This window comes from Magnusiomyces paraingens (genome assembly GCF_902498895.1).
Source record: "Magnusiomyces paraingens strain CBS 517.90 genome assembly, contig: contig4, whole genome shotgun sequence".
NCBI lineage: Eukaryota > Fungi > Ascomycota > Dipodascomycetes > Dipodascales > Dipodascaceae > Magnusiomyces > Magnusiomyces paraingens.
The window spans coordinates 1005705-1021381 of record NW_022474070.1 but is presented as its reverse complement, the minus strand read 5'-3'; the positions used below and the strand labels follow the sequence as shown (position 1 = coordinate 1021381).

Sequence of the window (15677 nt, the reverse complement as noted above, 5' to 3'; positions counted from 1 at the left end):
TTCACGAAACAGTTAGTTCCGAGTTTCAACTATCGGATTGCCGAGCACTTCATTAGAAAAGGAATATTTTTATTCTATTTTCTTTGTGTCTTATTGCCATCTAATTTTTTTCCAATTGTTTATATATAAATGATTAATATATTAATAATTTACATCTGATTGTATATCTGATTCCTGTCAATTGACTTTCCCTTCACCTTCACCGGGAGTTTATAGATAGTTTTACTAAGCCTCAGTTAAAATTCATAGCCACAATGACACTAGCGAGACATACTGTACATATTCCTTTCTTCTCTAGTTTAGTCCCTCAGTATGTGTTAAGATATGTTCTATTTAAGGTCGGCTTCTGATAATCTTTATTTATATCTACTTGGAGGCTTTGAATATAATAAAAAATTCTATTATAAATGTTTAAGAGCTCAAATTTTGTTTGCACAAAAAATCTTTACAAAAAGAACTATGCATTTGCACATGGGCATTTGTACAGGTGATAAAGAATCAAAGATTTTAAAATAATTTCATATATATAGGAAATAATATATATTTATTAAAAAAGTTAAAAATATATTTTAATAAATATAAAAAATAATTCCTCATAATTATTGGTTATTATTAAAGTCTTTGAATACCAAAAACCTGAACAATAAAAATATCAAAAAAAAAGGACCTGTAGCCAAGAAAACAATTTCAAACAGTTTTCAATAAGTTAAAACTATGATTTTTAATGAAATGAAAATAATAATTTAAACTAATAATTGGAAATTGAGCATTCAGGTTATGTCGGTCATCAATTGATTTCAAAAAAAGATCCATTAAACCGAACACAATTTTCGACCGTCTAAAATTCTATTCCAACAAAAAAATTTTTGACCGATTTTTTGCTCGTTTTTAAAAACTAACTTAAAAAGTCATTTGACAAGAGCTGAAATTTAATTAATCACGTAAATTTTAGGCTTTTTTATTTAAATTTAGAAGCCATTAAAGAGGTTTGAGGAACAATAATTATTTGAATGAAAATTCAAAAAACTTAGGCTTCAAAGCAAATGAACTTTAATGTTTATTGTCAATGTTATAAACAATTCAAAAGTTTTATTTTATAATCAGTTTGAGTATTGTTATATTAGAATAAATAAAATGCTAAGTGAGAAAATTGACAAGGAACAAAGTATTTAAACACAAATTCATAATATTGGAATGATCTACAATTTAAAAATGTCAACATTTGGTTATTTTTCATCATGATGAAATAATCAGTCAGACCTACGTTCTTATAATGATCAAGTACTTTGGATCATAAGGAAAATCCTCTTATTATACAAATTATATTCAACATTATAAATACAAAATAGAATAAAATAAAGCAATCATAACAACTCCATTTCAATGATACTCATGGTTTAACGACTATTATATCTGTTGTTTCTGTTATTATTCCCACGGTACCCGCCGCCTCTTCCACCATTGTAATTGTTGTTCCCCCTATAATTGTTGTTGCCACTGTTATTACTGGAGCTAGCATTTTCATACTCGTTGTTGGTTCCCACAGATCCAAATACATTGTTTGCAAAGGGCTGGTTGGAAGTGGGTGCATAGTGTTGCTGGCCATAATTCTGATACTGATTATACCCTTGGCTGGAACCATCACCACCATATCCATTGTTGTTATCTCGTTTTTGATAGCTACCTCCTTGTTGACGGCCATTGTTGTTATATTGTCGGCCACCATTGTTATTGTAACTGCCACTTCTTTGATACCCATTATTACCGCCATTTCTGGGCCCATTATTGTACCCGCCACCATTGTATGGATTTCCCCGGTAGTTGTTATTGTTACCATTATAACCGCCACCGTTGTTGTTGTTGTTGTTGTTGCTATTATTGTTGTAGTAATTACCTCCGTTTCCAATAAAACTTCCACGAATTCCTTGCCGTGCTTGCAAATCAGAACCAGGAAGCTGTCCCGTTTTCTCAAGACCAATAAAATTGACAAAGCCACCAATGCGACCAGCAACTTTTAAAGGTTCGTTGCGACCAAGACCATTGTTTGGATTGTTGTTATTGTTGTAATTGTTGTTATTATTGTGACGGTTACGACGTTCGCTAATCTTTTGGCGAACTATGGTCTCTTCAGTTTGCGTAAAAACAGGATCTCGTAATTTGACACCACGCAACAACATACTCTTATTTGGGAAAGAGGACACAGGCATATCATAGGTCAAAAACATAACATTACCTTCAATTGGAACATCAGGCATGTGACCTTCCGATAGCGGGAAGTTAAAGATTTGCTTATTTTCAAATGCCGGATCTTTGGAGATGGTACCTGTGAGGCCTTTAGTTTGGTAGGCACGGAAATTGAATCGTGAATATTCATCAGCATTAGGTGCATAAACTTTCTTCATAGCCTGCTCAAAAATGACATTCTTGCCAGATACAATTAGAATTTCATTTTTGCGAGCGTTGCGTGCAACTTCTTGTGGTGTAAGTTGGTCATATTTGGCGCGAACCGCAGTCAGTAGACGTTTCTCGTCAATGAAGGGCAATATAGCTACACCTTGCCATTCAAACTTTTTGCCATTAAGATCAATCCGAAAGTCTTCAGGATAAAAATCAATGATTTCAGATTTAGGATCTGACATGAGTGGTCTGAAAACTTCAGGTAGGGTGTGACCACTTGACGCAGGCAACACACTCATTAGTTGTTCATATGGAGCAAAAGGCTCACCCTTGTTAAACTTAATTTCAATCTTGGAAAGATTGATAAAGTCAACAGCAAACGGCGCATAATGGTAAGGGAAGTACCAGTTCCATGATGGACACCCTTGATAGTAATATAATAGCACCCAGCAAACACCTTCAATGTATCTTTCGACAACGTCTCGGCGTTTGGCCTGGTTGTCTTCGGGAGCGTCAAACTTTAAAGTATAGTAACGGTCACGGTAGCCAGGTTCGCCCAAACGAACAGGGTCGGCATATTGATCCATGTCATCTCGACGCTCAAACCCATCATGGCCACGCTTAACACCAATTTTAACAGGGGGAGCTTTGGGAGCTTCACTATCTTCAGTTTCTTCGGTATCCTCAGTTTCTTCAGTTTCTTCGGTTTCCTCAGTTTCCCCATTTTCTTCAGCTTTTTCAGCTTCTTCAGCTTCTTCATCGTCTTGTTGTTCTTTTTCTTCTTCATTTTCCAGTTCCTTCTCTGCAGAAGCGCCCTTGAAATTTTTTGCTTTCTTTTCGGCTTTTAACTTGGCCTTGAGTACATCAGCAGCAGCCTTGTTTGCGATATTTGACATTGTGATTTCATTCCGTCGGGCAACAAGCTCAGAATTAGACATGTGCACTGCACCAACACTTTCTCCTGAAGGTGAATATAGTGGGATATTATCGAGTGGATGAACGGGAGCACGGTCGCCAGTTCTATTTTTGCTGATTTCAGGCTGAGGAACCTTTTGGTCCAATATAGTTTCCTCTAGTTGCTGAGCAGGGGAATAATTATGCTCTTGCTTCTGCAGCATTTCCTTAAGCATTTTAGGGTCCATTTCCTTCTGTTCCTTGCGTTTTTCGTCATCAAGGCGGCGTCGCTTGCGATCTTCTTCGACTCGAATTTTGCTGCGAAAGATATTGTCCTCTTGTTGACCAAGAGATCTCAGTAAGACCTCAGCACGATCAAGGTCAACGTGACCATCGCATGTAATGAAGCCTTTGAGTTTGCCCAAATTGCGGCGCCACATGTCAGTAAGCATATCAATACTGTTACTTCGAACGTCCAAACTTGGGAGATGGGGTAAGAAATCGTTACCGCAGAAAAAGCACATAAAAACCCAATCATCGATAGCACGCTCAAAGTCATATGCAAATGGAAGGTTAGGGACAGTCAGTTCAATTTCAAGATACTGGCGAAGTATATCGACGTGAAGCCAAATGAACGGCTTCTTGTGGGACTTTTCAATTTGAGCATCAAGTTCTAGCTTTTGTTTATCTTCTTCAGTCAAACCAAAGTTTTTATTTGGTCCAGACTGGGGCTTGTTTTGTTGAGCAAAGACATCTTCTCTGAGAATCTTAAAGTGCGGTTCGTGGGTGGCAAGGCCAAGGAAAATTAAGTCAGCATCCAATCCATAAATACAATGGGTGGTATTAGGGTCATGAGAGGGATCAGCGCGCTGAGAACGAATGAATTCCATAATTTTGTGTTCACCCTCTCCTGGAATAGAAGCATCTGAAATAATAATTTTAAGGTCACTCCAACCAGGATCTGAGTTAAGCTTGTAAGCAATCCAATAGCGCAAACTAATAGCAAGTGTATCCATAAAGGGTGTTCCAGGTGTGATGACATTGGAATCCCAGTGAGTTTTACCTTTGATGGCATCGTCAATAGTTTCACCACGAGCTTCAGCTTCATTAATAGCCTGTTCTTTAGCCTCAGCATTGATGCGAGACTCTCGTGCAGTGCGGAAACGACGAGAACGCTGTTGGTTCATTTTGGCACGTGGGGCAACTCCGTCAATAGCAATCATGAGAATCTTGCGTGGACGCGCCATGGTCAAAACACGGTCGGTGTATTTAAAGACTTCTAGCATCATTTCGTCCTCATTTTTAGGAGCTTCACGACCTTCAGGGTGAGTACATGGATGAACGATACCATTCATATCAAGATAGAGATTGTCAAGTTCATCGTTGGGATTGGGATTTCCGTAGTTGGGAGGATACTTGACGCCATCGATTTCAACGTCAGGCTCTTCAAGAACTGGAGATACTGTTTTTGGATATTTTCGCGATAACCATCGGAAAAAGGCGGGAACACTAAATTAAATGTCAGATATAAATATTTGAAGAAGAAAAAAAATATAATGAATTCACATACCCCATGATGGCTAATGATTATTTAAAAGAGCTGGTAAACGTTGAAAGAGAATGCCTTCGGATCCATCCGAAAAGAATTATCTGCCAAAAATTTTAGGGTTGTAAAGTCATTAGGCTGACTGAATGGCAAGAAGAGGGTGGCTTAAATTTTTTTTTTTTTTAAGAAAAAATTATTTAGTAAATATTAGTAATGTGTTATGTAATATTTGAATATATAATATGGATAACAAAAGTGACAATATTAACACTCCACTTTTTTTTTATGATAACGTCGAGTGTTTTTTTTTACTCTCAACGCAACAACCTCCTCATCGTTCTTAAATATATTTTCTCAACAACAATGACCCCAGTGACTTCCAGAGTTGAATATAGCCCTATTAAGAGGGCTAGAGTTTATATGAAACACGAAATGGGAATTCCTGAGCGGCGTATCGCATTGGAGGAAGGAATATCACCAGGGTCAGTGTCTGGCATCATTCGACGCTACCCTATACAAAAAGATGCCACCAGTTGTGCGCGGTCAGGACGACCACCAAAGCTTTCCGATAGGGATAAAAGGGCCATTTTACGACTTATCAAAAAAGATCCCTATATCACAACACATAATCTTATTGTTGCCGCTGGTTTAGATGTTTCTAAACGTACTCTTTTGCGATGGCTCAAGCATGAAGGCATTGTTCATAAACCCGCCTTCTGACGGTCGTTACTAACACTACAGATAGCGGAAAAACTCCTCAATTTAGTGAGGATGTATGAAGATGCACCAGAAAAATTTTGGAAGCATTGGATCTTAAGTAATGAGTCTACAGTTTCTCGTGGTTATGGCGAAAAGCAGGGGTGGGGTTTTTTGCTCAAAAGTATGTTTTATTTACATTACAATTCCTTCATCGATTAATAAAGAATAGGAACGTCTATTAGATATTCAATATTTATAGCCAAAATACAAGCTATCACGTCATTCTCAGATGTTCCGGGGCGCTATTTCTTTTTCCTCTCAATCGTCTTTTTATGGCCACTTCATGGAGACCCCGTATTTGCTCGCGGATGTGTTACTAGCCATTGTATTCTCGAATGCCTTCAAGATCAACTTCCAAAAATTGCAGGGCCGGGTTCTTTATTGGCTCAAGATAATATACCTACAAATTGAATAGTGCAGAACTGGCTATACGTGAATGGGAGGGTTACTTTAGTGGACTGGCTGCCTTATTCACCTGATCTTAACCCAATTGAGAATAAAAAGGATAGCACAGATACTGATGTTATATAATTCTATATATAACCAATAATGAAAAGAAACAAACAATTGAGAATATATGGAAACTGCTTAAGGAAGAGATCTGTGAAAAGATTTTCCGGACCTATTATTATTACCAAGGAATAATCAGTCATTAAACAAGTTATGTGAAGCAACTGTGGATGTTTGGGAGGATTTCCATCAGGACTTTATAAATAAGCTAGTCTTATCAATACCCTGAAGACTTCAAGTTGTAGGAGATACACGTGGCTGGTATACAAAATATAACGCAAGTATGTATCTCTAAAGAATAAGAAACTTATATCTCAAGTCACGAACCAATTGAATTGAATTTGATAAAAAAAAATCCAGCTTGAAAGTAATGCGGTCAAAACAGAAAAAAGTCTTAGTGATGTGGGTGTGTATAATCACTTATGTCCCCCTACTGTAGAATTTAATTATTTATATAAAGATCTTAAGGAAACAAATGAGAAGGTACAATATTGAGGCTAAATTTTATCAAAATTAGAATTGTAAAGATATATATAGATATATACTTATATTAAAAGATTATAATGATTGATATTGATCAGCGCCAATAAACATATGAGTTTAAAAATGATGAAAAGCCTTTTGAGTTTCAAGTTTTGTTTAATGAAAATAAGTCTTCAAAATGTAATCATCTTACTACAAGCAGAGGAGTCTGTGGATAATAGGGGAATCTAATCTTTAAAAAAAAAATTAATCCAAACCTTGAAAATTGTTTGCATTTTTTTTTTTTAGAACTGTGACAGTATTCAAAAAAAAAAAGGTTTTCAAAATGGAGATAAGGAAGAAAACAAGTATGAAATAGAAAATGAGTTTAATAGGATAAGACGGATATAATAATAAAACAAAAAACAAAAAACAAAAAAAAAGAAGGTAGGATAGAAAAGTTAATAATATAATTATAATGAAAAAAAATTACAAAATCAAGTTAAACTGTGCATCAATTTCAAAGATTTCAAAATTTTCAAAATTTTCAAAAAGATGGTTTTATGATAAAGTTTAGTTCATCATTGAATATTTTTTTTTTTTTTTTTTGATTTTTGATCCTCGGCTTAAGACGTTTTCGTTTACTACTACATTAACACTAAGTGAAATTTCTCTCTCCCCCCACATCAACAACCCCACACAAGCCAAATCACTTTTTTTCCCAGAATATAAAAATCCTTTCTAAACCCTCTCTTTTTAAAAATCCTCCTTTTTTTTTTTTTTTTTTTTTTTTGTTATTATTAATTTTATTCAACATACTTTAAAAACCGAATTTCTCTTTAGATACCACATAAAAAAAAATGTCAGCCCAGTTTACAATCCCCAAAACTCAAACTGCTTGGTTCTACAAGCCTGGCTCTAATGCCCTCCACAAACGCACAATTCCTGTCCCTACCCCACCACCAGGTTCAGTTTTGTTGCGCATTGACGCTGCTGGTGTATGCCATTCTGATTTACACATTCTTCACGGCGGTATTCCTTACAATTCTGAATTTATCCCAGGCCACGAGATTGCTGGAACCGTGGTTGCTCTCGGATCAAGCGTCGATCCAAATCAGTTCCCCGTTGGTTCCCGCTACGCTGTGCATTCTCAAAATGCATGCGGTCTCTGTGGTCTATGCCGCTCAGGTCACGACAATATCTGCCAAGCTAAAACCCGTCTCCAGATCGGCCTGGGCCACCCGGGTGGCTACGAAGAGTATACAGCTCTTCCTATCCGCAATCTGATCCGTATCCCGGATAACGTCCCTACAGAGGTTGCAGCTGTGGCCACCGATGCAGTTTTGACCCCTTACCACGCCCTGAAAAAGGCTAATATTAACGGCTCCACTCGTCTGCTGGTGCTCGGTCTAGGAGGTCTTGGTATTAACGCTGTTCAGATTGCCAAAGCTTGGGGTGCACATGTAACTGCTATGGATCCTCGTGCAGAAGCCTGTGAACTTGCACTGAAAAGTGGTGCAGATGCTGCTCTTCAAAAGTTCCCCCCACGTTCCCTCAACTTTGATGTTGTTGCTGATTTTGCTGGTGTCAAGAGCTCTTTTGAAATGGCCCAGAAACACGTCCGCCATCTTGGAACTATTTTGACTGTTGGAATGGGAGCCAATATTACTGAGTATCAGAATACCAAAATGTCCTACAAGGAAATGACGACTATTGGATCTTTGGGAGGTACAACCCAAGATCTTGCTGAGTGTCTGGAAATGATTTCCAAGGGTGTTATCAAGCCCCAAATTGAAGAAAACAAGCTAAACGATGTTAACGATGTTCTTCATCGTCTTGATAAAGGTCAAGCCACCGCCCGTCTTGTCCTTAAGGCTTCTTTATAAATTAAATTAGGTAGTTTTTTTTTTTTTTTTCAAAAAAAATATATATATCTTATATACACTAAAACATAAATTTGTTGGCATAAGCCATTGGTTTAACGTCTGGGTGAGGAACAGCTTCAAAAGTGGTAAAATCCAGCTCGTGATTTGGTCCTTCAATGTTAATGTAAGCACCCTTGTTACCTTGAGAATCGCAGTAGTTGGGGGCACTAAAGACAGTGTAGAGCTTGCCGTCAGGACAGTCATGAACCTTTTCATAGCCATCCATGCACACTTCGTGTGATCTAATGATAGCCTTGAGCTTGTTTTGCTTGCAGAAATTTTCAGTGACATCAGGTCCAAACTGGATGCCAACACCACGTTTAGACTGGGAGCGGCCAGGAGCAGTCTGAGGATCGGTCCATAGAATCTCCATCATGAGACCCGAGTTACCTGGTTGTTTCTGGCCAAAGCGGTCAATCTTGCGGATATCATCCAAGGTAACACCATCCTTAGAGAAGAGACCGCCATGGAGAACCAGGTAAGAATTGTTAATAAGAGTTGCCAGTGGGAGCAGGCAGAAAGACTCAGAAAAGAGCTTGAAAATATTATCAGATTTGTACTTGGCCTTGCATTCACCTTCAAAGCCATACATCTTATTCATATCATCGGCCTCGTGGTTACCGCGATTAAGGAAGAAAGAGTTGGGATACAGACACTTGTAAGCATAAAAGAGAATGGCAATTTCGGTAGACCAAGAGCCGCGGTCAACAAAGTCACCATTGAAAAGATAAGCGTGTGATTCAGAGGGGTATCCGTTTTTCTCAAAAATATTCATGAGATCAAAGAACTGACCATGGGTATCACCACAGATTGTAAACTTCTTGAGGGGGTTGGTGACTTGGAGTTCGACTAGGGTGGGATCATTAATAAAATGTTTCATGGCCTGCATGACAATGGCAAAGAGATACTTGCGATGTATCAGTTTTCCATTTTTAAAACGATCGAGCATGTCGGCCACAAATTCCTTGGTGACCTTAACGTCAAAAGTGCTAAGAAGTGACCTTATTTTGGCAAGAGCCTGTGACTCGCTCATTTTCTCGGAAGAAGTTCCATTGGTAGAAGCAGATTCAGTCTTTCCTCCATGGAAATCTATTTCAAGGGGGAGACCATCGTATGAGTCTTCAACTGCCATTGATTTCAGGTTGATTGACTCGATTGTAGAAGGAGCATCTTGGACTTCAATGGCCCGTGCAAAGGCCTTTGCACGGATGATTTTTTGACATGATGTCAGGTTAGTTTGTGCATGTTTATCAGTTGGGACGTTAGTGACAACGATCTTAAAGTCCTTGAGGGCTTCCGAGTGGCGGAAAATGGCAGCAAGAGCGACACCACGACGATAATAAGATTTCATGTACTTGGGGTTGATTTCAATGGCCTTGGTAGCATCTTCAATAGCCAGACCGTAGCTTTCTTCCTTGATGTTTACCTGAGCACGATTGGCGTAGTAGATTTCATTGTTTGGGTTGAGTTCGATGGCCTGTGTGTAAAGTTTGATAGCTTCATCGTAATGATTTTGTTGAAGGGCCTTGTTACCCAAAACTTTGAGGGCATCAGCCTTAGTTTTATCTTCTTCAGAGACCATGGTGATAAGAGGTTTTTGATTATTACTATTCAAAAAGAAATAGAATCAGATCCAAGAGTGTTTATAAGATGGAGGTGGGGATGGGAGAGAGGGGAGGAAAGGATTCTGTGATTATCACTGATTTGTTCTGGAAGTTGGTAGAATGGGCCAGTAGGAAAAAAGTGGCTCTAAGTCGCGTGTGATAAAAAAAAAAAAAAAAAAAATTAAAAATTTAAAAATTTAAAAATAAAACAAAAGAGGGTCTTTGCTGGATCTGAATCACCCACTACCACCACCAACAATATTTTTTAATTTATTTTAATTTATTTTAATTTATTTTATTTTAATTTATTTTAATTTATTTAATTTATTTAATTTATTTAATAAAAATTAAATTAATTTATTTTTTTCATAGTTACCCGGCTCCCTTTAAAAAAAAATTTTCAGTATAAAAAGCAGCCTCAAAACGCCTCCTTTTTTACATCTTTTTTTTTTTTTTTTTTTTTTTTTTTATTCTTTAACAAAACATCAATCTCAGACCCATTTATAATAATCTCATAGGCAAGCTGTAGATAGGTATAAACTGTTGATCTGGAGTTTTACCTATCATTTATTTATACTTTCCCACTTCTAGATCTCTCCGAACTGTCCTGGCCGTTTTGGCTGGTGGCTATCTGGGGACCTGTGAGGCTTTTAGGTGTCTGAGCGATGGAGAAGAAATTAATCAGTACATCATAGTACGTGCCGAGCTTGCATTCAGTTGCACTCACCCCGGCGAGTCTCCAAGAATACTGACACTTTTATCATTTATATTTTTTTTTTTCATTATTATTATTATTATTCTTCTTCTTCTTCTTCTTTAAAAGTTGAATTGATTGTAGATTTATTGTAAAATATCTTTTCTATATTGTATGAATTAAAAAAAAAAAATTTGTAGTTGTTTGTTTTTTTTTTTTAACTAATTTAATTAGTTGGTTTTAACCAAGTCTCTAATATAATTTTTTTTTTAAAAATAATTAGCACAAACAAATCAAATTCATGAGCATTAAGTTTTTATACCAAAAGACAAATAGATTGATAATTAGCTAAATTAACATCAAAGTTTCTTAAAAGATTCAATTAAATCACTATTAAATTATAAATTTTTATTACCTTCAAAGATTAGAAAATCTACTTTTCTTTCTTTCTCTCTCTCTCAAACTTCTAAAGTGATGTACCTCCCCCCACAAATAATCAAATAAAAGACTTATGCCCCAGATCTCAAGTTATATATTACAGCCGTACAAACGGGGGAAAATTTTTTTTTTTTTTTTTTTTTTCAAGACAAGGCTGGCAGAGACAAACACATGTGGGAGTCTTAAAGGCTCTCAGAAAATCTTTTTTTTTTTTTATTTTTAAAAATTCTCCACAGACAAGTTTCTTTCTTTCTTTCTTTCACTCTCTCTCCTTCTTCTTCTCATCAAGTCTCAGACAGTCTAATTTTTCTCCATATTTCTGTCATTCAAAACAATGTCCAAGCCAACCGATCTCGTCGAACAAGCCAAGCAAGCCGCCGCCTACAAGGCAGTCGACCTGCACTTCCCTGAGTCTCCCAAGGTCATTGGCATTGGCTCCGGCTCCACCGTTGTTTACGTTGTTGAGCGTATCGCCCAGCTTGCCCAAGCCAAGCCCGAAATCGCAAAGAACGTTATCTTCGTCCCCACAGGCTTCCAGTCCAAGCAGCTTCTCCAAGATGCAGGCCTTATTGTTGGTTCCATCGACTCCTATGCCGTTGGAGACCTTGACGTTGCCTTTGACGGTGCTGATGAAGTTGACCCCCAGCTTAACTGCATCAAGGGTGGTGGTGCCTGCCAGTTCCAGGAAAAGCTTGTTTCGCTGTGCGCTCGCAAGTTTGTTCTTGTGGCTGACTACCGTAAGAAGAGCGATGCTCTCGGTGTTTCTTGGACTCAGGGTGTCCCCATCGAGGTCGTTGGCATGGCCTACCGCAAGGTCACCGCCGATCTGCTGTCACCGGAATTTGGTGCTAAGAAGGTCACTCTGCGTATGGGTGGCAAGGCCAAGGCTGGTCCTATTGTCACTGACAATGGTAACTTTGTTTTGGATGCTGACTTTGGTGCCATCGACGCTGCCAGAGTCCCTATTCTTGACAAGGCCATCAAGACCCTTGTTGGTGTTGTAGAGACTGGTCTTTTTGTCAATGCCGATATTGCTTACTTTGGTGAATCAGATGGCTCTTTCAGCACTAGAGAAAAGAGCGCTTAAATAATACACTTTTCTCCACACCTTCCCCCCTCCCCCTATAGAAATTAATGAGTGATGATGAAAATTTTATAAGTAGACTATGTGTCGTTGTTGTCGTTCTCGTCATCGTCACCACACAAATCCTGAAGAAACTCCAGTAGTCGTTGCTGGTCCCGTTGTGTATGAGGCGTCCGCATCCCGGGATCAATGCAAAATAATGGTACCTTAAGCTCAGCCAACCGCGAGCATGCATATTTAACAAACTCTTCTTGTTGTCGATACACATTGCGGTAATACTGATCCATTTCTCTCATATTATCTCTAGCAATATCCTTGTCGCCATTCTGATTATTCTTTTTATCCGCTCCGAGAATCTTGAGGACATTTGCAAGCTCCGCCCGGCCACTCTTGCGCAACTCCTGTTTGCGCCGCAAGGCTTCTGCTCCTTCTGCCCATTGCTGCTCGCGGCTTTTTTGCTCTTCCATTAGAGTTCGCACCCAGTCTACAAACTGGGGGTCTTTGCGAGTCAATACATGTACAACATATTTGAGCGCATCAGAGTATGTTTTGATTTGCGACGGATCACTAGGGAGTCCATAATCCACTAAATGAGTCTTTTCTTCCTGAGGAGGACTAAACCTAGCTTCAGGCTCGTAATCTGAATCATTATCAGAAATCTCTCGGGTATCAGGGGCGGCTGAAACAAGAGCTTTAGGTTCCTTTACTGCAGTATTTCCAATTGACGCAAGCTGGCCCAGCAGTTGCATCAGCTGGTCATTCCCATTCATGGTGGTGATGTTTAATTATAAGTGTAAATGTATATATAAAGCAATCAGAGAGGGCAATATTCCGCATAATGTTTTGTAGTGGTTGTGGGTTAGGGGTTTCTTTCTTTCTTTTGAAAGTCGCCAACATTGCATTTTTCAAAGCCTCCCCTTTCAGCCAACTCACCCACAACAAACTACAACAACAAGCGACTTGGACAGCCCAACCAGCCAACATCTCTGATAGTTGGACCACCCGCCCCCCTGGAGAATACTGGATACAAAAGCAGTATACCCCTATTCAAGTCATTCCCTTCCTTTTTTTTTTTTTCTTTTCTTTTTTACTTGTTATAGACTACTTCTTTATCATGGCTTCCGCCATCTTTTTCCTGGACATTAAGGGCAAGCCCCTGCTGTCCCGTAACTACCGTGGCGATATTCCCATGAGTGCCGTTGAACGTTTCCCGCTACTACTGTTGGAGGCCGAAGAAGAGTCCTCTGTTGTTCCACCATGCTTCTCCAAGGAAGGCGTGCACTACCTGTACATTACACATAATGACCTGTACGTGCTGGCACTTTCAAAGCGGAACGCAAATGCTGCTGAGATTCTACTCTTTTTGCATCGCATTGTTAAGGTGTTAACTGAGTACTTTAAGCGCTTGACTGAAGAGTCGATCCGTGACAACTTTGTGGTCATTTACGAGTTACTTGACGAGATGATGGATTTCGGCCACCCTCAAACCACAGAAACACAAATCCTGAAGGAGTACATTACTCAAAAGTCTCATGAGCTCAATGTCCAAGTTCGTCCACCGGTCGCTGTTACCAATGCCGTTTCATGGCGCTCCGAGGGCCTCAAGTATAGCAAGAACGAGGCCTTTTTGGATGTTGTTGAGTCTGTCAACATGATGGTCTCGCCCACTGGCAAGGTACTACGCTCTGAAATTCTCGGCTCTATCCAAATGAAGTGTTTTTTGTCTGGTATGCCCGAACTGCGCCTTGGTCTTAACGACCGCGTGATTTTTGATCGCCAGTCCAACACAACAGGTCAGATTATCAATCCCAATGGTGGAGCCGGTGGCCGTTCTGCTGGCGGTAAGGGCTCGATAGAATTGGAAGATGTCAAGTTCCACCAATGTGTGCGGTTATCACGTTTTGAAAGCGACCGTACCATTTCTTTTATTCCTCCTGATGGAGAATTTGAGCTCATGTCGTACCGTCTCAACACTACAGTCAAGCCGCTTATTTGGATTGACTGCCAGATCCGAAACTTTTCAAACACCCGCATCGAGATTAAGGCACGCGCTCGCGCACAATTCAAGAGCAGGTCGCATGCCAATGACATTGACATTACCATTCCTGTTCCAGAGGATGCAGATTCACCCCGCTTGAAGGTGTCGCAAGGTTCTGCCAAATGGAAACCTGAATTGGCAGCCATTGTTTGGCACATTAAGAAGCTTGTTGGCGGCAAGGAAATTGAACTTTCTGCACAGCTCAACCTGCCGTCAGTGCGTGAAAATGACGATGGTGGGTCGTCCCTAGCGGGCGGTCGCGACAGCCAACCTTCGACATACCTTGAGGGTGGCAGCTCTGCTCAGAAGCCCATTTCTGTCAAGTTTACTATTCCCTTTTACACGACGTCGGGCATCCAAGTTCGGTACCTTAAAATTATTGAGCCTAAGCTGCAGTACCCGTCTTACCCATGGGTCCGTTACGTGACCAAGAGTGGTGATGACTACACGATTCGGATAGCCAGGTATTGAGGGTAATTAATTGTGATGAATGATAGTAATGATGTTAATAAGTAGGATTTGTAATTTAAAACTGGGTATCAAGTCTTTTGGACAACTCCATGAGTCTGAGTCTGTAAAGCTGTTGGATCTCTTGTTGCCTAGTTATGAAAAGGCTTTGAGGTTTTTTTTTTTTTTTTTTTTTTTTGGAAGGATTAGTTACAGTTACAACTTTTGGTTTTTAATATTTTTTGTTGTTGCGATACACTGAGTTTTTAGATAAAAAAAAATAGTTGAATAAATCTAATTTTAAATGTTTGAAAAAAAAAATTTTGAATTGAATTGAATTGAATTGAAGGTCACTTTTTCCTTTTGATAAGCTTTGGTGTTTAGATGTTGAAAGTAATACTGTTTATGTACAAGAACTTTTTTTTATTTTATTTTTGATTTATTTCTAAAAACTACAATGCAATCACGACATGAGTCTATAAATATCTGTACCAGTATTAAAATAGATAAAGAAATGTAAAAAAAAAAAATTAAAAAATAAAAGTCACAATCGCATTGACGTCAATTTCATCCGGGGGTTATTTATAAAAAAAAATAAAAAATAAAAAGTGGAACATTGAAAAGCCACAAAAAATAAAAAATGAAAGACGAAATCGGTAGTCAAAGAATTGTTTCCATTCAAGTGATGGCGAAAGATAAGCTTATCTGATATCTTTTTTTTTTTTTTGCTTAAAAAAAAAATTTGAGGAAAAAGTAACTTCATTGATATAAGATTCAAAACTTCATGTTATTCAGCAATAAAGATTTGCTTCTAGATTTAGATAATCTTTTTTTTTTACTAAATGTAGATACGTCAAATGGATTGTTTAAAAACATGAA

The 15677-nt window shown here is 38.5% G+C and overlaps 7 protein-coding genes across 7 annotated transcripts; 4 read left to right on the top strand and 3 right to left on the bottom strand.

Moving 5' to 3' along the window:
• Nucleotides 1-1397: 1397 nt before the first annotated feature.
• On the bottom strand, nt 1398-4866 carry SAPINGB_P005099 (uncharacterized protein; the record flags this gene model as incomplete). The annotated part of the gene is made up of 2 exons (XM_031999814.1): nt 1398-4800; nt 4862-4866. The coding sequence occupies 2 exons, from the start codon at nt 4864-4866 to the stop codon at nt 1398-1400; spliced, it is 3408 nt and encodes a 1135-aa protein (XP_031855705.1).
• A 334-nt stretch (nt 4867-5200) lies between these two features.
• On the top strand, nt 5201-5557 carry SAPINGB_P005098 (uncharacterized protein; the record flags this gene model as incomplete). The annotated part of the gene is made up of 1 exon (XM_031999813.1): nt 5201-5557. One exon carries the CDS (start codon nt 5201-5203, stop codon nt 5555-5557), a length of 357 nt encoding a protein of 118 aa, XP_031855704.1.
• Nucleotides 5558-7428: 1871 nt separating this feature from the next.
• SAPINGB_P005097 (uncharacterized protein) lies at nt 7429-8454 on the top strand (the record flags this gene model as incomplete). Its single annotated transcript, XM_031999812.1, has 1 exon — nt 7429-8454. One exon carries the CDS (start codon nt 7429-7431, stop codon nt 8452-8454), a length of 1026 nt encoding a protein of 341 aa, XP_031855703.1.
• A 58-nt stretch (nt 8455-8512) lies between these two features.
• Nucleotides 8513-10075, bottom strand: SAPINGB_P005096 (uncharacterized protein; the record flags this gene model as incomplete). The annotated part of the gene is made up of 1 exon (XM_031999811.1): nt 8513-10075. One exon carries the CDS (start codon nt 10073-10075, stop codon nt 8513-8515), a length of 1563 nt encoding a protein of 520 aa, XP_031855702.1.
• Nucleotides 10076-11563: 1488 nt separating this feature from the next.
• Nucleotides 11564-12316, top strand: SAPINGB_P005095 (uncharacterized protein; the record flags this gene model as incomplete). Its single annotated transcript, XM_031999810.1, has 1 exon — nt 11564-12316. The coding sequence occupies one exon, from the start codon at nt 11564-11566 to the stop codon at nt 12314-12316; it is 753 nt and encodes a 250-aa protein (XP_031855701.1).
• Nucleotides 12317-12393: 77 nt separating this feature from the next.
• Nucleotides 12394-13083, bottom strand: SAPINGB_P005094 (uncharacterized protein; the record flags this gene model as incomplete). Its single annotated transcript, XM_031999809.1, has 1 exon — nt 12394-13083. One exon carries the CDS (start codon nt 13081-13083, stop codon nt 12394-12396), a length of 690 nt encoding a protein of 229 aa, XP_031855700.1.
• Nucleotides 13084-13427: 344 nt separating this feature from the next.
• Nucleotides 13428-14822, top strand: SAPINGB_P005093 (uncharacterized protein; the record flags this gene model as incomplete). Its single annotated transcript, XM_031999808.1, has 1 exon — nt 13428-14822. The coding sequence occupies one exon, from the start codon at nt 13428-13430 to the stop codon at nt 14820-14822; it is 1395 nt and encodes a 464-aa protein (XP_031855699.1).
• Nucleotides 14823-15677: the final 855 nt, after the last annotated feature.